Source organism: Mustela lutreola, chromosome X (assembly GCF_030435805.1).
Source record: "Mustela lutreola isolate mMusLut2 chromosome X, mMusLut2.pri, whole genome shotgun sequence".
Taxonomy (NCBI): Eukaryota; Metazoa; Chordata; class Mammalia; order Carnivora; family Mustelidae; genus Mustela; species Mustela lutreola.
In genome coordinates, this window is record NC_081308.1 from 132,141,160 (window position 1) to 132,164,309 (window position 23,150).

The 23,150-nt window shown below is 49.9% G+C and overlaps 1 protein-coding gene across 12 annotated transcripts in view; it reads right to left on the reverse strand.

Moving 5' to 3' along the window:
• Nucleotides 1-6,212: 6,212 nt before the first annotated feature.
• Nucleotides 6,213-23,150, reverse strand: part of GAB3 (GRB2 associated binding protein 3) — a 94,062-nt gene continuing 77,124 nt past the window's right edge. For 9 of the 12 annotated variants that reach the window (XM_059156727.1, XM_059156730.1, XM_059156728.1 and 6 more), the window contains 2 exons: nt 12,789-12,902; nt 6,213-11,855 (listed from right to left, as the gene is read on the reverse strand). In XM_059156727.1, the coding sequence (XP_059012710.1) occupies nt 11,739-11,855; nt 12,789-12,902 (231 nt within the window). In that variant the 3' untranslated portion in view covers nt 6,213-11,738. Of the gene's footprint in view, nt 11,856-12,788; nt 12,903-23,150 lie in introns of those variants that run through there. The other 3 variants (XM_059156732.1, XM_059156723.1, XR_009349818.1) reach the window with 2 other exon arrangements.

Here is a 23,150-nt window from a genome sequence, read left to right on the forward strand (position 1 = left end):
AAAGCTTGCTTGTTTTGGTGGAGGAAAGTAAACACAGAAACTGGACAACAGCAATTCCGCGGCTTCCTGGGCTTGTCTCAGATGAGCAGAGAAGCCTTGCGGCCCCGGCTAAGCATGTGCCAGGTGGGGAGGTGCGGGGGTGTTGGTGGGTTTGCTCTCTCCAAAGAGCCGGATCTCAGAGCCTCGGGAGACTGACCAGTAACACAGAGGTCCCTTTGGGCTTTCTACATACACGGTCGTGACACCTGTAAGCAAAAGGAGTCGTCGACCTTCCTTTACAGCTGGCCTGCCATTCACTGGAAAACGAACAAAAATGGGATTGAGCTGTCCTCCTGGTCGTGGGGTGGCATTTCCTTGCTTCCCTGCACACCTCGTCATTTTGGACTGGACGCCAGGCGCTGTGCATCTGACCTTGGCCGCTGTGTCTTTTTCTCTGTGTATTCCTAAAACGCAAGCTTCCTTCGGGGATGCCGTTATTTGCAGGCAGGTGGGTTCTTTGGAGTCTTGCCTTTAAGAGTTAGCGGGACCAGGGGCTCCTGGCGGGCTCAGTCGCTTAAGTGTCCGACTCTTGCTTTCGGCTCAGGTCACGATCTCGGGGTCCGAGCCCCATGTGTTGGGTTCCGCGCTCAGTGGGGAGTCTGCTTGAGGTTTCCCTCTCTCTCCCTCTGCCCCTCCCCACCTCAAGTAAACAAATACATCTTAAGGAAAAAAAGAAATTCGTGGGATTGGAGCAGCTTTCGGTGTAGAAGCCGTTTCCCCCAACACTCCAGAGGCGAGACCTTTGTGAGTACCCCGCCTGCGGCCTCCTGAACGGTGACAGTTCCATTCTGGCCGCTGGTCCCTGTCCTGCGTGAGCCTGGGTCTGCTGACCTTCCGTCTTTGCAAGGGGTCCTCTCCTCGGCCTCAGCTGGTTTCCGCACGCGCTGGTGCTGGTCAGGGGGCTGCTGCTTACGCTGGCGGGACCGTCTGCGGCCGGCCAGCACCCTGTCCCTCGGCAGCTCTCTGGCCTCGGGTCCTCTGCCCTGCCGGCTCATTTCCTGCGCTCTCCCCGTCATGTCCCCTCCAGTCAGGGACTCTGCTCGGCTCCCTCTGGAGACACTCCCTCTGGACAGTAAGCTGCGGCAGTGCACGGTTCCTCTCCTTTCTCTGCCTTCTCCCAGACCGGCTCCCTCCACGGCCTGACAGCCCGGTGTCTTCGGGGCTTTGTTTACCTGTCGCTTGTGTGTGTTTCCTGCGGGCGGGCGGGGGGGGGGGGGGGCGCGGGACTCAAGTATTTCTATTTCATATGCCTGAGCAGACAGAGTTTGCCCTTGCAGAACCTGAAGGTCTCTGGTGTGGGCTGAAGGGGGAGAGTTGCTGCTGGCTGTGATGCTGACGACCGTGAACGGGGTGAACGGACACAACGATCATCTTGCCTGACTGGATGCGGCAGCTGCAGCGGCTAGAGCGCGGATCTGTCTCTCTCCTCCTGTGTCGCTCTGACTTGCCCTCATTCTCTCCCTCCTTTCTGTTGTTTTCCTTTCATTCACTCGCTTCCTTCCTTCCTTCCATCATTTTGGGACATGACTTATCGGCCGAGAGATGAAAATTTAGCTCCTTTACACCACTACTTACTACATGTCTTCACCTTATGCTCTCAACGTGGCTCTATTGATTCCACTCATTTATCTTTTTAAAGATCTTACTTGTTTATTTGACAGAGAGAGAGGGGGAGAGAGAGAGAGCAAGAACACAGCAAGGGGAGCGGGAGAGGGAGAAGCAGGCTTCCACTGAACAGGGAACCTGATGCGGGGCTTGATCCCCAAGCCCTGGGATTATGACCTGAGCTGAAGGCAGATGCCCAATGACTGAGCCACCCAGGCGCCCCTCATTTTATTTTTTTTTTAAGGTTTTATTTGCTTTAGAGAAAGAGAGAGCACAAGAGCAGGGGTGAGGGTGGGGTAGAGAGACAGGCAGACTCCGGGCTGAGCACAGAGCCCGATGCAGGGCTCGATCCCCGGGCCCCAGGATCATGACCTGAGCTGAAGACAGACGCCCAACGACTGAGCCACCCAGGCGCCCCTCGTTTTATGTTGTTTTTTGGTTTTTTTTTTTTTTTTAAGGTTTTATTTACTTGAGAGAGAGAACGCAAGCACAAGAGCAGGGGAGAGGTGGGGTAGAGGGACAGGCAGCCTCCGGGCTGAGCACAGAGCCCGATGCAGGGCTTGATCCCAGGACCCTGGGATCGTGACCTGAACCAAAGGCAGACGCTTCACTGACTGAGCCACTCAGGGCCCCCTCATTCCACCCATTTCAGGTATGTTTCCCCCTGAGGTTAAAAGTCACCTTGATGACAATGCTAAATTTACAAACCATTTCCCTAAATGTCTTCGCTCTTCCTTCTCTCCGGACTGGTTTCTCGCTAGGCTGGCTGGCTGACGGCGCAGGTCTCACCCTGGACATCCCCTCACCTTTTCCTGGGTTGCAATCCCTACCCTGGAGCATGAGCCTCTCTCCTCTTACTGTCTCTTCCTGTTTGACCCCTTTTTGTTTAGATCCTTGTTTGTTTGTTTGAGTCACACTGATGGAGGCATAATTGAGACACTACCGTACTCATTCCTCTTAGGTGTGCGTTCCTACACATCTGGGGGAAACCACACAGTCCCATATCTACCACCACAATTGAGATACAGAATATTTACATCAGCCCCCAAAGTTCCTTCATTTCCCTGTGTAGCAAAACTCTCCCCCAGCCCCTGGCCACCACTGGTCTGATTTCTCTACCTACAGTTCTACCTTTTCCAGAATGTCCCATAGATGGACTCCTACAGAATGCATCCTTTGGGTCTGGGTGTTTTTCCCCCAGTTGTTAGCATGCATGAGTCATCCCGTTTTTGTTGCTGGGGATATTTTGATTGTTTTGAGATTTTATTCATTATTGATAAAGAATATAGCAAACATAGTAAATGATATTAGCCACTCACTGGTAGGGAAAATACTGATGCCTGACATTATCCATAACAAACTGAAATAAATAAACATTATATATATATATATATATATATATATATATATATACATATATATATATTTTATATATATATAAAATACAGACATATATAATATATATTTAATACATATATATATTTTTTTAAACTACTCACTTGAAAAAGTTTTAGACACGACAGTCAGTCTCCAGTGTCAGCGTTTGGTTAGGCTTAGCTGGAAGCAGAGTCTCTTACACACACTCACTTGGAGAGTCGTAAAACCAATTTGGAAGTTTACTTGACAGTATTTGTTAAAACTAGAGATGTGCGTATACCTTGACCCAACTTTGGGAATCTGCCATAGAGAAACGAGTGCATATGCAGTAAGGCAATTTGGAGCATGACTTAATCCCAGCATCATTTGTCACAGCGAAAAATCGGAAGGAAGGCAAATGCCCATCAACTGGGAAAGGCTCGGTAAGTCAAGGGTCAGCCGTCCCGGTGGAACAGCACGTGGCGGTTGAAGAGCGAAGGAGATACCTGGCTACTCACTGAGCAAGGGATTAGGACGGGCCGAGGACCTGTGCACAGGGCACATTCCTGTCTCTGCAGTATGCTCCCGCCACGGGGACCCACAGGGAAATGCATGGTCACATCCCGGAACAAGCCGCCTACACTCCAGGAAGGTTCATCGCTAACAAGCGCATCAGGGAAGGAAAAGTCCACCTCTTAAATTTCCGACTTGCTTGTTACTTAAATACATCCCTCGAAGGGTGCCTGGGTGACTCAGTGGGTTAAGCCTCTGCCTTTGGCTCAGGTCATGACCTCAGGGGCCTGGGATCGAGCCCCACATCGGGTTCCCTGCTCAGCAGGGAGCCTGCTTCCCCCTTTCTCTCTGCCTGCCGCTCTGCCTGCTTCTGATCTCTCTCTCTCTCTGTCAAATAAATAAATAAAATCCAAAAATCAATCAACCAATATATCCTTTGAGTATGTATTTCGGGGGCTCCTGGGAGGTTCAGTTGGGGAAGCGTCCAACTCTTGATTTCCGCTCAGGTCCTGATCTCAGGGTCCTGGGATGGAGCCCCACGTCGAGCTCTGCACTCAGCTCAGAGTCCCTCTCCCTCTGCTCCTCCTCTCTCTCTCTCTCTCTCTCTCTCTCTCTCTCTCAAATAAGTAAATAAACTCTTAAAAAACATTTTCCTTGGGCACCTGGGTGGCTCAGTGGGCTAAGCCGCTGCCTTCGGCTCAGGACATGATCTCAGGGTCCTGGGATCGAGTCCCGCATCGGGCTCTCTGCTCAGCAGGGAGCCTGCTTCCTCCTCTCTCTCTGCCTGCCTCTCTGCCTACTTGTGATCTCTCTCTGTCAAATAAATAAATAAAATCTTAAAAAAAACCATTTTCCTTTTGCACAATAATTGTGTATTAAGTTAAGAAATAATCTTTCCTGGACTCATTCTTTTAAAACGTCAGGGAAAGATTTTGAGTTTGATGAAGGATCTGTCAGTCCCGTAGAGGACATCTGTGGCTTTCCTCACCCGGCATCCACTCCCCTTCTCCTGGTACAAGTACCCTTCTCCCTCCCACACAGAAGACCCCCCCCACACGTTTTCCTTGCCCTCCGCAGTTAGGATTCTGGGAGAGTTGGCTTCCCCTCTGATTCCAGGAGTGGGCGTGGGGGTCAGGCCTGGCCCATCAGAGCGCTGCTTTCCTATGGCCATGGTGACCCCATCCAAGCCAGTGACACTCTGGGGGCCGTGGGGCCGGGGTGGGGGAACAGGCTGACACTGGACAGATGGCAAGCAGAAGCAGTAAGGCACATACATCTCAGAGACCCAAATTCTGCGTCCAGCCACGCCTGAAAACAGGAACTACCCTCGGGGGTAGGCAGTATGCTGGAGACGCAGGAGGGTGGTAGGGAGAGTGCAGGGGGCAGGAGGGTGGTTGGGCAGGAGGCAGGGGGCGGGGGTATTGCTGCTGCCGGGGTCAGGGGCTGGTCCTGTCACCCCTGCCCCCCCACAGGGCCCAGAGGAAGGCACTAATGAAGGGGGCACCCAGGTGTGCTGGGGGCATATTGGACCGGGGACCCCCCTCGCCCTGCCCCCATGCCCCCCCGGATCCAGGGCTCAGCCAGGAGGACAGCTCAGGACCGAGTCGCCCCGCCCCGCAACCGGTTCCGCCACCCTCAGCTGTTGCTGGACACGAGGCTGATGATCTGTTCCAGTTTTTGTCGTAACTTGTGCTTCCGACAGGAGGCATCTCGGTCCAGAGCGGTGAGAACCTGGGGGAGGGGGGTGTCCCCCCGGAGCGGGGCTGGCGAGGAGGGGCCAGTGCCCTCCGGCCAAAGCCCTCCTCCCCAGCTGGAGCTCTTCCCTCCCCGGCGCCTGGGCGCGCCCCGTCCTCTCTGGGGGACCCCCGGGCACGGGGAAGGAGGCACAACCCCTCCCCCGGCAACTCGGTGGGCAGCTTCTCCTGCGCCCCAGAGCCCCTCCTGCTGCAGAACCGGGCTCCCTGCTCTCGGGGGGGCCAGAGGGCAGCCCCTCCCGAGAGCGGCCCGGATGGCTGACCCCGAGCTCCCCAGCCCCTCGGCACACGCAACTCCCACGCCCACCCGAACCTCTCTCGGGCGGGTTTCCAGAAGGCGTCCTGTCCCTTGACCGGCCGCAGCCCCCGCGGAGCCCCTCGCTCCCTCCTCCCTGACCTCCCCCCTGCCCCGGTGCGCGCCTACGTGCGACCCTTCCCGAGCCGGGAGGTCACCCTGCACCTGCCCTCTCGGGGTCCCTCCCGGCCCTCTGGCCGCCCCCGCTGCAGTCTCCGTGGCTGCTCCCTCTCTCCTCCACCACCTCCGAGTGTCCCAGGGCCCCAGGGCTCGCTGCGCAGGCCGCTTCTCCCTCTACACGGGCTCTGGGCCGCCCTGGTGAGCTCGTGCAGGCTCCGGGCTTTCAGGGCCTGGTCCTGGCTCGCAGGTTGGCATCTCCACCCCCATACACTTCTCCACATGCCAGACTCCCGTACCCACCTGCAGACAGGCATCTACTTGGCTTGTCCTTTCAAAGTCCAGTCCTGTCTTCGCAGCAACTCTGCCATGCATCCAAACCGCGATCTGAGCTTACTCAAAATCTTTTTCACTTCCTTTTCTTTTTTAAAAGATTTATTTGAGACATCACAGAGACGGGAAGAGGGAGTAGATGCCCGCTGAGCAGGGAGCCCGTGTGGTCCAGATCGCAGGACTCCGCACGACCATGAGCTCAGGGCAGAGGCTGTACCTCCTGAGCCATGAGGTACCCCAAGTCTTTCTGCTTTTCCATGGTAGGTCTTAGTCGTTCTGAAAAGCTTTGGGTCTCTGGCTCCTGACCCCTCGGAGACTTTTCCACCCAGTCGTTTAACTTTTGTTTGGAGTGTTGACTGCATCACTCCGGTTGCTCAGGTGAAACCCCAGCGTCATTCTTGACCTTCATCTCCCGGCACCCATCCGTCCAGCCACAGGTTGTTTCTACCGAAACTGTTCAGAATAGAACCTCTCGCCCCCTTCTGTGGGCGCCTCCGCTAGTCCAGGCAAATATTTCCTGGCAGGCGCGTGAGTGTGGGGATCTGCCAGCCGCGCTCCCTGATTCTAGTGTTGACCCTCTTGGACTCTGTTCACAGAGAAGCTGCAGGGATCCTTGCTTTCCAAACATGAAGCCGTCACATGTCCCCGCTGCTCCCTTCCCTGGCTGTGTCCTCCCGCAGATCCTCAGCAGGTCTTCACATGGACCAGCAACGCTCCTTGGCTGTGCCTTCAGCATTCTAGGTGCTCCGAATTAGGGTCCTGCAGCCTGTCCTCCCTGCCCTGGGTGCTCTGTCCCGTGCAGCTCTGGGCTGACGCCCTCCTCGCCTTCAAGTCTTCCCGAAGCTCGTATTCTGACCTTCCCTACCAGAGCAGCCGCCCCCCACAGACCCTTTCCTGCTCTCTTCTCCACCCCACTCCGTGCCCTCTAAAATGCAGTAGAAGGTACAAATGTGTTCTTTTCGATTCCTGTCTCACCCATCTTGGGGGGCGGTGACCTGGCCTCAGGGGTCCTAGCATCGCTTCTGTGGTGCCCTTCACGGGGCCGGTCACCGCCCAGGCCTCCCCAGGTTCTCGGGGTGGGGACGTACCCCGTCTCTGCAGGTGCAGGGGCGGGGCTCTGGGGGAGCCAGTGGGGTGCGAGACCTATCATGTGACCACGCAACTCTGTTTCACAAGTTCACTGGACACCTGGAGGGTTGAAAAGTGGCACAGGAAGAATCCATGTAGGCTGGGAAAATTCAGTCAGATCCCACTGGGGAACTCTGGGGGGTAGAATTCCTACTTAAAGTTTGTCCCAACATGAAGTAAAGGAACTGAGGTTTTGGATGCTGTCCCTCTCAGGGGGTTGAGCAGGACAGTCCACTCTGCAGCCCTTCCTGCTCTGCTCTTACCAGTAATGCAGCTCTGGGAACAGCCGGAAAGGGGCTCCGCAGAGGGGAAACCCCAGGCAGGTACGGCATGACAGCCAACAAGTGGACAGGGTCCCCCTTGAGAGACCACACTTCTCTTCTGTCCCTTTTCAATCAATAATTATCTCTCCAGGGCGCCTGGGGGGGGGGCTCAGTCAGGTGAGCGTCAAGCTCTCGGGGTCAGCTCAGGTCATGGTCTCAGGGTCGTGGGACCTAGTCCCGAGTCTGGCTCCACACTCAGTGCAGAGTCTGCTTGAGATTCCCTCTCCCCGCCCCTCCCCCCACTCCCGTGCTCTCTCTCTCAAACAAGGGAAGGCAAAGTCTCATGAAAGTGACATTCCACTAAGACAGAGGTCTTGACCACAAGCCAAAGACCAGAGCAACTGTGGTGGCTGATCTCACGGCTGTTCTGCCTTTTCCACTGAGCTCTGCCGGGAACCAAGGGTTGTAGAAGATGGCAAAGTGGGGGCAGGGTTCCTCACCGTGCACATGGATCTCTCTCCAGTGACTGCGCACCCTCAATTGGGAAGGGCCTCGCGTCGCCGAGGCCTTCCAGTGTCCCCTGTCTCGTCAGTGAAGTGCTGTGCATGTGGTGGGGGAGGGTCTGCGGCTCAGCTCTGCCTTCTCGCCCCTTGGCCCCCCGGTCCAGCCTGCACCAAATCCACCCTCCCTCGGGTGCAGAAAATAAAATCCAAGTTTCTAAACCACATGGCACCAAGTAGGGAAATGATAACACTAAATGCAACGTAAGGTCAAGAGAAATACAGGAGAATTAGGAAGCTAGAAACTGAGGTGGGTGTCTGGTAAAGGGGCCAGAGCACAAGGGGCCTGGCGTTCAAATACCCTTGAGGTTAGGGTTCTTGGCCCCCGCTCCCCAGGTCAGCTCTGTGGGCCAAGCTGCTCTTCTCTGGGCCAGGGGCTTGGGCTGGGATGTGCTGGGCAAAAGCAGTCATGAGGTCAGCCTCATACTTCTCAGGGGCAAGTAATCGTGTGGCTTTTTCTCCTCTCTGCCTTTGGCCTGTCGCCCCAAACCTGAGCCCCCACCACTTTGGCTGTCCCTGCCTCGCTTCGTGGCTTGGAGATGCCACTGACCTGGCCGTCAGAGCAGCTGGGAGCCTCGGCGGCGGAGAGGGGCTGGTGGCACGAGAGACTTGGGTTGGGGAGAGGCAAGCTGGGGCTGTCGCTTTTTAAGGTCAGTAATGACGAAGGTCTTGTTACATGTGTTATCGGGGTCAGTGTGGTTCGGCTGAGCCGAGGCAGTGCTCAAGTGCTCGCAGTCCGCGTTTGCATCTAACGTCATCACTTCCAGCAAGTGAGGGACAACTGGGGTATGATTCCCCCTTATGTGACTTTTATTAATGCTAGAAATGAAACATTAAAAAACAAGGAATCTTTACACATCGGCATGATTATGGTATTAACAGAGACCAGGAGGGCTGACAGGAGCCTTCTGTCTGGCCCTGATCCGAAGCCACAGTCCTGCCTCTCCTGGCTCCAGCGAAGAGGGACCAAAGAGGGACTGGGACATTCCAGGATGGCCCTGGGCCTTGGAGCCCCACCCGCCCCATGGAAAGCTGGACCCCGAGGTGCCTGACCTTGTGGCCTTAGGGACTTGCAGGCCGGATGCCCTGCCCTACACGACCCCTGACCTGGAGGAGCTTCCTAACGCAACGAGATGGAAGAAAATAAAGCAGAAAGGAACGATGAAGAAAACAATGTGGGATCAAGGGCCACAATGTCCTGCTGGCTTCCAGGATGGCGTCCCGGCACCTGACTCACACGCATGTCGCCTGGACTCGGAATGCCATCCAAGACCATTGCCATTTTTAAAAAAGCCCCAGACCTTGCCCTGGTCAGATTCAGAGCACCACGGCACATGCATCCCCCTCCGCAGGAAGGCCGGATCTGGCAGCATCACTGTGACCTCCGGTGCCTCTCCCGGGAGCGGCCACTGCTGTCAGCCCTGCATGGCCCCGAGCCCGCACGCTTTCGGGGTACCATGCAGCAGCGGCCTTGTTGAAGAGTGGCGCGGTCTTGTGCGCCCTGGAAAGGAGGGTGAAGTCATCTTCTTCAGGAATCCCAAACGAATAGCTCCCAAACAGGTCACGCTACCCGAGCGTGTACTGCTCTGTGCAGCCGCGGCTTCCAGGGGACACTCTGCAGGCAGGAGCTCTGCGTGGCACTCGGTCGGATGCTGTTTCATGGTGGACCTGGTGCAGCTGTTCTCTTCTCTGATCTCCAGACTGGGCGATTCCTGGCACCCGGGTGTAGAGTTTGTCTGTACTGGCCTCGGTCAGGTAACCGAGACTCTGAACCTGGGTGCCCGCACAAGGCAGGTACCATCAAGGAGAACCAACAGCCCTGCCTTCCGGTCCGAGGCCCTGTGACTCCCTGCAAGTCACACCGGGACGAAGATTGCTCCTTCCCGGCTCTGGCCTGTGTGTTGGGATGCGGCAGTGGCTGCGGGGAACAGGGGCCCTCTCATTTCTCTGTCCAGGTTCATTAAGGGGCCCTTATATCATTTAAACTGGCCAAGAATTTCTCCCCACTTTCCGCCGGGAAGGAAATGAGGTGACCAGGTCCTCTGCTTTGAACGTCAAGTACTCGAACAGTCTGAAAGGCCCAGACTGGCATTTACTTCACCTTTGGGACACTGTGAACCCCGAACCCCTACAGCAAAGCCTACAAGCTCCGACCGGCCCTGACTATCATCTACCTGCCTGCTTAGCTAGTCCAGGGTCCCACGAGACACCACGCCACGAAGAAGGGTGGCCCCGGATCTGCTTAATTCCCCGTCACTCAATTTGTCTTCTGGCGGCAGGTGCTCAGAAGAATCAAGGGCCGTTACGTCAAACCCCATGCCTGACTGAGACTTTCATCTGGGTCCCCTGGGCCCCAGCACCCCACCAAGGAAGGGGTGACATGATGCCCTCACGACAAACTGGAACCGTTTGGTTTCCAGACTGAGTCATCACTAAAACAGAAGGGAAAATTCATCGGGAAATTTGAGAATGGAACTCATTGTCTTCTGCTGTGTTGTGCTGTGTTTGTTTTCTGGTCATAACTACCTATCGCTCAAAAGCTTGAGTCTGGCACGGGACAGCCAGGGATGATTCGTGCCTTCCCGGGGGGACAAACAATTCTGTCAGCATTAGCCAGCTCACGGGAAACACACTGCAAGGGTGCCACGTGATTGAAGAACGGATTTCACAGTGACTGTCAAAGAGGTATTTCGAACGGGAGCTTCCCATCTAAACACCACACAGAGAAAACCGGCCTGGACACGCACGCCATTCACGTCAGAAAGCACCTGCTCAAAGTCACAGGAAAGGGAGAAGCGATGATGTCTCATCTTGTGTCTGCACGTGTTCCTCAGTCTCCGAGGGTGACCGAATGCGTAGGCTTCATCACTGTCCTCAGAGGCAGTGGCGTGAGCCTACGACGTGCACCTGGCCAACTCCGTTGTACGCCTCGCTCCATGAGGGACCGGAGGCAGAGTTCCTTCTTCTGGTTCTGTTCTCTTGCCTTTGCAGTGGGGGCAACAGTCTCTGCCAAGCCTGGCTTCTGAGGTGTTTTAGGAAAGAGGTGAGATGATATGTGTGAAGACGTTCCCAGAAAGGCCAGCAGCCATGGCAGAGCCAGCCAGCCAGTGGCGTCTGACGTGCTCCCCCTGGGGCCCGGGGCTGACTGCCCCCATCATTCGAATTGCCTTTCTTGGGGTCAGGAATGATTTATCTGTGAGGGTTAGATGCTGCCACCACCTCTGGGTTTCATCCCCCCAACCAGGTCTTCAGAGGCTGGACGGGAAGCACAGAAGAGGGGTCAGAGTTTTCAAACCTGAGGGTTAAGTCATCCCGTCTGGTGCCAGTAATGGCTCTGATCTCCCCTCCAAGTGCTCCGCCAAAGAGATTCTGAACCAAACTCTGCAGAAAACACACTCTGAAGCCTTGTTTTTGATCGTTCCTACCCTGCCTGAATGGAGTTCTCTGCATTATAGTTCACGGCTCTGGAATCTTCCATCGCTGCCTCTTATATCAGTGGAGCCAACTGCAAGCATCCCAGAGGCCATGGGCCAGCGTGGCCAGGGAAGGCCACTGCCGGGATCGGCAGGGATGGGCGTGGGTGCTGGGAAGACAACCCCCTTGTCCCCCTTCAGTGGGTACAAATCCATCCTCTCTCCCAAAGCTTCTTGGCAAGCTCACGGCAATCACAGCTTCTCTCTGGCTCTTGACTGGCTTCGCCCATCGCTGCAATTCTGGCAAAGCAGCTCCGCGCCTGCGCTGAGCTTGCTCGCCCACTTGCGGCCCGGCCTGCGCCTCACGCTTTGGACTGCCGCTCGTCTGTCCACTCCTGCCTTGTGCTCCGGAGGGCCTGGGTCTTCCGCTCGTCTACCTGCACGTAGTCAACCTTGTGTTCTTCCGAGACGAGAAGCTTCTGGAGGGGGGAACAGAAAGATTTTCATTATGTGCACTGAAAACAAATTGGGCAAACATCAGGCCTCTGGCGTAGATCACGGCGCCCCGATCTAGTGCACTTGGGGGTCCTGAAATGCCACTGCTCCTGGACTTCGGGGACCTCGCTGCGGCCGGCCGGCTCTGTCCACCCCACACTGAGCACTGTCAACATGGGCTAACCCGATGCGCACGACACCCAGCATGAGCCCCAGCCGGCGGCGGCTTCTCCTGGGCCCTGTATGGAAGACGGCCCGGGCTGTGAGCGACAGCGACAGAGGCCTTTGCCACCATGAGCCACTAAGGTGTGGGGCTTGTCCGTCTGCAGTGACTGCAGGGCCTGCCAGCACCGACTGCGGTGCTCTTCTGTACTTGCTGGTCTCCCCCTTCTGACCGGCTTTAACCTAACCCTAACCCTAACCCTAACCCTAACCCTAACCCTAACCCTAACCCAGTTCTGGCTTTGGGAACGAAACTGAAGGTTAAGGAGAAGCGGGAGTTCATTTGACAAAAGGGAGATCTTCCAGATTTGTTTCCCTGCATGTGCTGCTCAGTTAAACTGCTTTTCTCATCAAACGATGCATATCGCAAGGCGCGGCTTCCGTTCCTTCATGTCCCTGCGGCGCTAACTCCCCCTCACGACGGGCCTCGACAGAGGCGTGACAGTTCCGAGCCGCGCTGTACAGACCGCGGTACTGCGTTGGCGGCTGAAACCGGCCACCTGAGGCCCTTTGCCGACGGGTCCCGTTGCCACCGGAGAGTCTTGCCACCCCCCAGGGTCTAGCCAAACCACCGCCATGCCTCCTGCCCAAGCAGATGCTTCCCGGGACCTTCCGAGAAGACTCATGGCCAACGCCCCGGGGAGCTCGGAAGGGAAGGGCATCCGCGGGCCGCCCTCGGCCCCGGGTGCGCCTACCTGCTGGGCGGGCGCCGGCGACGCTGAGTTGAAGTCCAGAGCCAGGTAATCCAGGCTGGATTTCCTCGCCCACGTCAGGGTGCCGCCGCTCAGCGAGTGCGCCGCTCTGTGATTCTAGAAACCAACAGCACAGGACTCAGGTTAAGGGCGTCGGGCCAGGCTGCCCGAGGGAACTGAGGCGAGTCTGCACCTGCGCCCCAGCCCCCCACAGCGCGGCTGATACAGCCACCTGGAGCGGCCCCCGTCTGAGTGACAGCTGGCATGAGACACAATGTGGACGGTCCAGCTTTCATGCCAAGCCATTCTGTCACCCACCATGGAGACAGCCGGCCAAAACCTCCCTCAAGAAGAAAACTGTTGTAAGAATAGGACAGGCCAAGGGCACCTCAGAGACCCATCTGCAAAAGACCGATCACATTTACTCAAGTTACAGTAAAGGTGCCACCAATGCACTCAAAGACACTTTACACAACGCTAGCAGTGTGACATGGGCGACATACCCATGCTCTCAACACTCAGCCGCAGAAGCCCCCGTTTCTCTTCTGTGACCTCCTTTTCCTCACAAGAGACTAAGCACTGTGTTGACCTTGGTACTGACCACTGTTTTTGAATATAGTTTTGACAGCATGGAAGTACCCTTACAACACACACCTCAGTTTTGCCTGTTTTCAACTTTTATCAATGCAAACACATAGTACGTATTTTGGGGGACTCCCCATGTTGCCCCAGACTCGCCAGTGCTGAGGCACAGCCATCCCCCGAGGAGTTTCTAGGCTGTGGGTCCGGGAACGGCAGGCCTGGCCCCCCGGATGGGGTAGGTGACATTACCATCGCGACACACTCGGCGGGAGGTTCTGAGCTTTCCGCTCTCCATCCTTTACCCTAACCCGCGCGGGAAGATCAGCGTTTCTAGTTTCCCTCATTTGGGGGAAATGGCATCTTCCTGTGCTCTGCTCTTCCGTGCCCTCGACACTTAATTGGTCACCTTTTCATATGTTCAAGGACCATCGATTTTTCTCTCTGCTGTGAATTGTCTGTTCAGGTTTGCTTTTGTTTTGCTGAGTTTTATATGGAAGTCCCTGCTTTCTTTTCTAATTTCCCTTAGTATTTCCTCACATATCCTGGACAGCGACTGTTCCTTGGTCTACAGTTGTTCTTTCTTTTAATGGCATTCTCTCTCCTTTTTCAAAAGAGATTTTATCCATTTATTTGACAGAGACAGAGGGAGAAGCAGACCCCCGACCCATCGGGGGGCCCGACACGGAACTCGATTCCAGGACTCTGGGATCATGACCTGAGCCGAAGGCAGATGCTTCACCAACTGAGCCCCCCCAGGTGCCCCTATAGTATCTTCTAAATGAAGAGTCATTCCCACTTTTAATGTAATATTTTCCCGGGTGGCTTTTTTTTTTTTTTTTTTTTTTAAGGAACTCTTCCTATGGTGAAGTCATAACTTGTTGCCCTATATTTTCTCCTAGAATGATAAACTCTTGCCCTTCACATTTAAGTAATAAGCTAGCCTGAGCTGATTTTAACCTATGGTGGTGTTTTTACCCCACAGGGATAGCCACCCTGCCTTCTGCGACGCAAACTCTAGTCACGTGTTGCGTTCTCGTATGTGAACAGATGTTGAGTTCTATCAAATACTTGCTCTGCATCTAATGAAATAATCACATCATTTTTCTCCTTTAATATATTAACATGCTTGACAGACTTTATTAAGTCCATTAATTCAGAGTCGTTACAGCTCATCTCTCAGAGAATACTGCGGAGGGCCCTTGTCACAAGGAAAATAGGGAAGCCTGGCTCACTACATGGTACTCCAGAAACAAATATAGCACTGTATGTTAACTAACTGGAATTAAAATTAAAACTTAAAAAAAAAAAGGTAGTAAGAGATTATAAAAAAACGTTTCCCCTTCTGGCATAGTTTTTGTTTCCTCTGATATGTTTTGGTCTCTACCCTTCGTGCCAGAGCTTTCCTGAAAGGTCTGATGAGGACATTGGCTGTCCACTTGTATGTAAGAGTCAAAATCCCAAAAGTCGACTGGAAGCTTTGAGTACATTGGTGGTGCTTGTCCACTGTGGGGTTCACTGCAGGGTGATCCTACTGGATGTTATTCTTGGTAAACCCTCAGTGTCAGGACCTCGGTCTTCCTTGGGCTGCTCAAATAGCCCACAGCACTATCTTCCAATCTCCAGGACTCGGTTGCAGAGGTCTGATTGTCAACACTATGGAAAAGAGTGGTTCTCATATTTACCTAATCACCTCGTGCTTAGTATTTAGTATTCTTGGTCAAATGGGTCTAATGTCTCTCCCCGCCAGTTCAGAGAGCCCTTGTTTTATTCTCTCTAGAGACTACACTTCAACTTCTCTGTAGAGACGGGAGGTCCTAGTGGCCCACCTCCACGCAGTGAGGGAGAGGCACTGCAAGATTTACCTGCTGCTTAGGCGGGCTTTGGACTACTAGCCCTTCTTTTCCTTTCCCTTCAGCCCTAGTTCCAGAACCATGCACCATGGACAATTCCTGAACCTTTTAGGTACTCTATAGTATTTTCTGCCTCTCCCTGACCCCCCCGCATATTTAGGATTTAACTTTCTTAGGTCTGATAAGTCATTTAGCACACACCCATCTGCTTTCCAGTTTCCAATGTCACTACTATTATCTTCTCCAATTCTTTATACCCTTATGATAGGTTTATGCCTTCACCAAATCCCTGTACTGAAATTTTAGAGGCTCTTTTGGGATGGACGGAAAACAGAAGCCTGGGGTGGATCTGCCATCTTTACGGAGATGTCCATGAACAGATTCTGGAATGTTAAATCCACTTTGTATACCTGGGATAAATCCAACTTGTTTGCGTATATTCTCAGCTTTTCATAGTGCTGGATTTATTTTGCTAAAATTTTCTGTAGGGCTTCTTTTCTGACAACTTCATCGAGCCATAATTCTAGACCACACAATACTCCCATTTAAAGTTGACAATGCACGTGTCCATATTTGTGCAATCACTGTCTCAGTCAATTTTAGGACATTTTCATCACCCCAAAAGAAATCTGCACCCCTTAGCTGTCATCCACAGTCTCACCATCTCCCCAAGCTCTAGGCAACCACCACTAATCTATTTTCTGTCTCTACAGACTTGCTATTCCAGATATTTCCTACCAGTGCAGTCATATAGTACGTGTCTTTTGAGATAACTGGCTTCTTTTACTCAGCATACTGTTTCCAAGATTCACTAGTGTTGTTTCATTGTACGACTGCATAACGTTCCATTGGGTGGCTAGACCACGTTTTATTTACTGAGTCAACAACTGATGAACATTTGGGCTATTTTCACTTTTGGGCTCTTAAGAAAGCGCTGCTGGGGCGCCTGGGTGGCTCAGTACGTTGAGCAACTGCCTTTGGTTCAGGTCATGATCCCAGAGTTCTGAGCTTGAGCCCCATGTCGGGCTTCCTGCTCAGGGGAGAGTCTGCTTCTCCCTCTGCCTCTGCCTGCCACTGTGCCTACTTGTGCTCTCTGTCAGAAAAAGTGCTGCTATGAACATTTGTGTACAAAATTTGATTGGAAATATACTTTTTTAGGATATTTTAACTTACGTCAGTGAGTAAAATTGGTCTGTAATTTTATACCTATGTTATTGCTATTTGTATCATGTTACTTTAGCCTTATAAAATTTAAGGGGGGTAATTTTTTTTCATTCCCTGGAGGCATTTGTGTAAGATTGTAATGCTCTCTTCCGTTTGGTAGAAAGTGTCTGCATAGTCGTTTGGGGCTCATGACCCTTTGCAGTTGTCCCTACTGAGATCACTCAGGTTCCTATTTCTACTCGAACATGTTTTTGGATATTTTGGGATAATTTGCCTATTTTCACCAAAGTTGTCAAATTCATAATATTCTTTTATGTCATCAATCTCTGGCATATTTGCAATTATTACCTCCTTTATATTTTTAATATTGTTTATTTGTATCCATTGCTTTCTCTTGATTAATTATGTTCAATTTTAGTCTTTTCTTTTTAAAAATATTTAAAAAGATTTAAAATATTTAAAAAATTCTCTCTCTCTGACAGAGAGAGAGAATGCAAGCAGTGGGAACGGCAGAGGGAGCAGCACACTCCCCGCAGAGCAAGGAGCCAATGCCCAGCTCAATACAGGAACCCTGAGATCACAACCTGCACAGAAGGCAGAGGCTTAACAGACTGAGCCACCCAGGCGCCGCGACCGAGTTTCTAATTTCATCCCAATTTTTGTTTCTATTTGTTCTAAATGGTCTTTTCTAATTTGCCTGGTCATTTTTTAAAAAAGGGGGCATGGGGCTCAATCCCAGGATGCCGGGATCATGACCTGAGCTGAAGGCAGATGCCCGATGACCAGCCACCCAGGTGCCCCTGGTCATATTTTACTGGCATGTTGTTAGTCTAACTTTCAACTCATCTTATTTCTTTAAATATATCAAACATAATTATTTTATATTCAAAATCGAGTTATTTCCAATAATAGCTTACTTCTGTATTTGATTCTATTGTTTGTAATTTGTATCAATTCTCAGGATTTGTAATTCCTTGGCATTTTTTGATCCCAGAGATTCCCCTTCCTTTTTTGTCAGTTGAGTTTTGTTTTTAAAAAATATATTCTCTACCATTTTAAGATATTTTATGTGGTGGTATGTAGTTTTAATGGTAGCTTTTCTACAGAAGTGTCCTATCCAATTAAAAAAAGTAGAACAAATGTAGCTCCACTTCCTTTTTTTTTAAGATTGTATTTTTAGGTAATCTTTATGCCTTATGTGGGGCTCAAACTCACAAACCCAAGGTCTAGAGCATGCTCTAGCAAATGAGCCCACCAAGTTCTATTTCTCATGTTGGATTAAATAATTTTGACCCCTCTTCCTGCAAAGAACAGTATTATTTCATTTTTGGTAGAATCTGAGGAATTGTTTCTAAAACTGTATGGGAAAAGAGAGGACCAAAAATAGCCAAAGAAAACTTGAGGAAGATCAACAAGCAGGACTTACTTTCCTTGATAGCAAGACTTATCAAGCTGCAGTAACCAGCACGGTGTGCTAGTGTCCAAGACAGACAGGTAGACCGATGGAACAGATCTGAGAGACCAGAAGAAGGCTTGATTTATGGCAAAGATGGCGCTGCAGAAGTGGCAAATCATAGTAATTTAAAATAAATGGTGATAGATCAATTAGAGAAACATATCGAGGGAAAATGAAATTTGATTCCCACCTGCAATCATACACAGAAGTTAATTCCAGGTGCACTGCAGACCTAATTATGAAATGTACAAGTATAAAGCTTCTGACAAGTAACCAAAATTTACCCAAGATTTCATAGATCATGTTAATGGTCCTTCAACTATTAAAGAAATTGAAGTCACCCACATGTTTCACTGATAAATTTGCCAAAAAATTTAAAGAATAAATAACACTAATTCTACATAATCTGTTCCAGAAAATAGAGGAGGAGAGAACACTTCCTGAGGGTCCCAATATTACCTTGATAACAAAACAAGGCAAAGACACTATGAAAAACCCTCAGATCGATACCCATTGTGACCATGGATACAGTATCCTCAACAAAATGTTAGCAAATCAAATCCAGCAATACATAAAACGAATACTATACCATGACCAAATGGATTTTATTTGGGGAGTTCATGACTGACTCGATATTCAAAAATAAACCAGGATATTATTAAAAATAAAGCAGGATAAATAAACCAAGATAGTCCACAATATTTACAGTCTAAAGAAGAAAACAAAACGACCATATCAATGAATACTCAATCGTGAGACTGAGTGAAAGGGAAACAAAGAGACTTGCTCAGTGTACTCAACACTGCACTCAAGTCTTCAGGCTGGTGAGAAAGCAAATGAAAGAATGAAGGAGCACAGAGACGGAAAAGGAAGGAATAAAACGCTGTATTTACAGACGGGATGATCATGTAAACAGAAAACCCCAGGGAATGTAAAGAAAATAAACCTCCCATATCTAATAAGGGAATTTGGCAAAGTTGCAGGATACAAGGCCAACACACCCCAAACGATCATATTTGTATATACTGTCAAGGGACAACTGAGAGCTGAAATGAAAGAAATGACATTTACAATAGCTCCAAAAGGTGAAATATACAGGTAGAAGTCTAATAAAACATGATAACATCTATACATTAAAATTATAACATTCTAAGGAAAGAAAGAAAATCTGAATAAATGGAGACACACTACGTTCATGAATTAGAAGATCAGCTTAGAGTAAGTGTCAGTTCTCCTCAAATTTATTCATAGCATTCACATGATTCCAGTCAAAATCACATCAGGATATTTTGTTAGATAATGAAAAGTTATTCCAAAATTTACATTGAAAGGCAAAGGTGGGGGCACCTGGGAGGCTCAGTCAGTTAAGCGTCTGCCTTTGGCTCAGATCATGATCCCCGGGTCCTGGGATTGAGCCCCACATCGGGCTCTATGCTCAGTGGACAGCCTGCTTCCCTCTCTCTCTGCCTGCCTCTCTGCCTGCTTGTCATCTCTCTCTCTATCTCTGTCAAATAAATAAATAAATAAATAAATCTCTAAAAAAAAGAAGAAGAAACTCAATGAATTGTGCTCAATCAATAGGCAATAATGTCTCTGTCACTGGCCATAGCAATGTTTTCCCAGATATGCCTCCTGAGGCAAGGGAATTAAAAACAAAAATAAACTATTGGGACTACATCAAAATAAAACGCTTCTTCACAGTGTAGGAAACAATCAACAAACTTAAAAGGCAACCTACTGAATGGAAGAAGGTATTTGCAAAATACGTAAAAAATTTCTTATATGTCTCAACACCCCCCCAAAAAATAATACAATTAAAAAACAGGCAGAAGACATAACAGACATTTCTCCAAAGAAGATATCCAGATGGCCAACAGACACATGAAAAGATGCTCATCGTCACCAATCATCAGGGAGATGCAGACCAAAACCACAATGAGATGCCACTTCACACCAGTCAGCATGGCTACACTCAACAACACAAGACAGGGAGGCCTGGCTACATCGGTCAGCAGAGCATGTGACTCTTGATCTCAGGGTTGTAAGTTCAAACCTCACACTGGGTGCAGAGACTATTTAAAAAAAAAAAATCCACAGTGAACAACAAGTGTTGGCCAGGATGTGGAGAAAAGGGAGCCCTTGTACACTGTTGGTGGGAAGGCAAACTGGTGCAACCACTCTGGAAAACAGTGTGGAGGATCCTCGAAAAGCTAAACACAGAACTACTCTAGGATCCAGTAATTGCACGGCTGAGTATTTCCCCAGAAAAGATGAAAACACTAAGTCAAAGGGATCCAAGCACCCCACATTGAGAGCATTGTTGTCACAATGGCCACAAGACAGCAGCAGCCCAAGTGTCCATGGACTGACGAATGAATAAAGATGTAGTGTGCGCACACGCACACACCCACACCCCCATGGAATATTATTTGGCTATTTACAACATGGATGGAGCTAGAGAGAATCATGCTAAGTGAAATAAGCCAGTCAGAGAAAGACAAACAGCACACGATTTTACTCATATGTGGAATTTAAGAAATGAAACAGATGAGCAAAGGAAAAAACAAAAAGAGGTAAGCCTAGAAACACTCTTAACTCCAGAAAACACACTGATGGTCACCACAGGAGAGGTGGGGGGAGGGAAGGGGTAAATAGGTGATGGGCATGAAGGAGGGCACTTGTGGTGACCAGCGGCAGGTGCTGTGCGGATGTCCCGAGTCAATACATTGCACACCAAAAACTGGTACTGCACTGTATGTTGACTCTACTGGTATTTGAGTAAAACCAAATAAATCTGGCTTAACCAAATTAAAAACCTTTGCTCTGCAAAAGAAAGAAGAGAATGAAAAGGCAAGTTCCAGATGCAAAAGAAAATCTGTGCCAGTCACATACCCATTGGGTGAGTCGTACTCAGAATACGTAAAGAGCTCTCAAAACCCAGTGTAAGAAAACAAACAGCACAACTGAAACTCAGGCAAAAGGTTCCAACAGATAGATAGTCCACCAAAGAAGACACACAAATGCCTGACAGACACACAAAATTAAGTCTGACCCCATTTGCTGTTAGGGAAATAGGTGTTAAAACGACAATGAAATACCACTACCTACACATTAGAAGGTCTAGGTTAAAAACAAACAAGAAATCTGTGGACCAAGGACACTCCCGAGGCGTGGCTGGCACTCTCACAAACAGCTGACAGCTTGTGTGGCCATGACCATGACAGCAAGGCTTGGGCAGTACCTCTCAGAGTCAAACCTACAACAGATGACCCCGTTAAACCCAGCTGATGATCCACCAATCTCACTTCTAGGTCCTTATCCTAGAGGAGGAGGCTTCAACAACGGCATTCTTGACTTTTGGGGTCAGATCATTCTTTGTCGTGGGGAGTTGTCCTCTGCACTGGAGGGCGTGTAGCAAAGCCCCTGAACCACATGCCCCTGGGCGAGCTTCTGGCAACCGAAAACGTCTCCAGACATTGCCAAGTATCCCTTAGGGGGCGAAATCAACCCCCGGTAGAGAACCACTGCTCTAGTGAAATGAAAACTTAGCGAATGCCAACAGATGCCCACACAGAATCTGTAAAAGGCCCTCAAGATCAGGAACAAGGCAAGGTGGCCCGCTTCTGCAATTTCTACTCAACAAAGTATTGGAAGTTCCAGCTATATGTAGCAGTTAGGCAAGAAAAAAGTAAAAAGGCAGCCAAGTTGGGAAAAAATAAGCAAAATAATCTGTTTGTTGACAACATGGTCTTATATGTGGAAAACTCTAAAGATTCCACACAAAAATATTAATAACAAACAAAAATTAAACTCATCAAGTGTGTAGGATACAAAGATCACACCCAAAATTCAGTTGCATTTCTATACACTAACTGAACCACCTGAGAAGAGGAAATCAAGAAAATGGTATCAAAGTGCCTGGGGGGCTCAGTTGGTGAATTGTCTGCCTTCGGCTCAGGTCATGAGCCTGCTTCTCTGTCTCCCTCTGCCTCGCTCTCTCCATCAAATAAATAAATAATCTTTTAAAAAAAAAGAAAACGGTATCATTTACAATATTAAAAAGAATGAAGCATTTGGGAATAAATTTAACCAAAGACTTGTAATGACAACTTCAAACCATTGCCGAAAGAAAGCAAAGCAGACACAAATAAATGGAAAGATATTTCCATTTATGTGTACGGATTGGAAGACTTAACACCCAAATGTCCTCCAGTGGGTAAGGAGACAAACCATGGCACACTTGCACACTTGAACAGTGCTTGGCAGTAAAACAGAAAGAACGACTGACAAGCATTACAACTTGGGTGAACCCCCGAGACATTGCACTGAGTGAAAGAAACCAGTCTCACAAGATGGCAAACTCTGTGATACAAGTATAGTGATGGAGAACGCGTCTGTTAGTGCCAGGGATTCGGGTTGTGGGAGGGTGTGACTATGGAGATGGAGCTTGGAAGACAGCCTTGAAGTTGTGCCGTGTCCTGACTGTGCCGGTGGGCATGTGAACCTATATCCACGTTAAAATGCACAGACCCGCACACTGACAGAAAGTCTGTTTCACTGTAAGATAATCTAAAAGCTAAAAAGTATTATAATGTCATAACAAACCACTTAAGGTGAGATTCCGAGTCTAGAATTCTACTATCAAAATCTTACAAAATGACTGAAATTACAGAATGTGGAAATACTGTAGAAAGAGATCACAGAAGTTAAAATTGTCATTCTTCTAAATTTTCTGTAATTTCACAAACAGCGAAAGAAAGTAAAAGAACTGTAATAGAACAAAACTTGCATCTCAGTCCCTAGCCTCAATTTTTACATTCAGATCAGACCTTGTTGTCAGAGAGAAAAACATTAACATACACAATTATGTGCAAAATCAAATCAAACCCTATGAGTCATGCGGCTTGTGTGAACGAGTGAAAGAAGGGAACTCAAAGATGGTGCTTTCCCCACAGGTACCTGCCCTCAGCCAGTGTTCTTGGCCCCAGTTTGCCCTGTCATATGGCCTAGTAATGCCCAAACAGTCATTAACTCATGACTATCAACCTCGGTCAGAAAGCAAGCCGTAACTATGCTGTTAATGAAACACCCGTCTTTCTCATAACCTCCAAGGTCAGGGATGAACTGCGAGCGTCTGGAATGAGTCCGCACTTGCTTTTATCAGGTTATAGGTTCACTTCCCTTTTCTGTTCTCTGGAGACAGAGCACAGCTGGCCAGTATCCTTTATAAGAGTGTTTTCTTCTAGAAGTTTCCCAAGGGCCATGACTAAGTGTGAAAAACACTGGGAAGACCAGAGCAGATTTGTATATGAG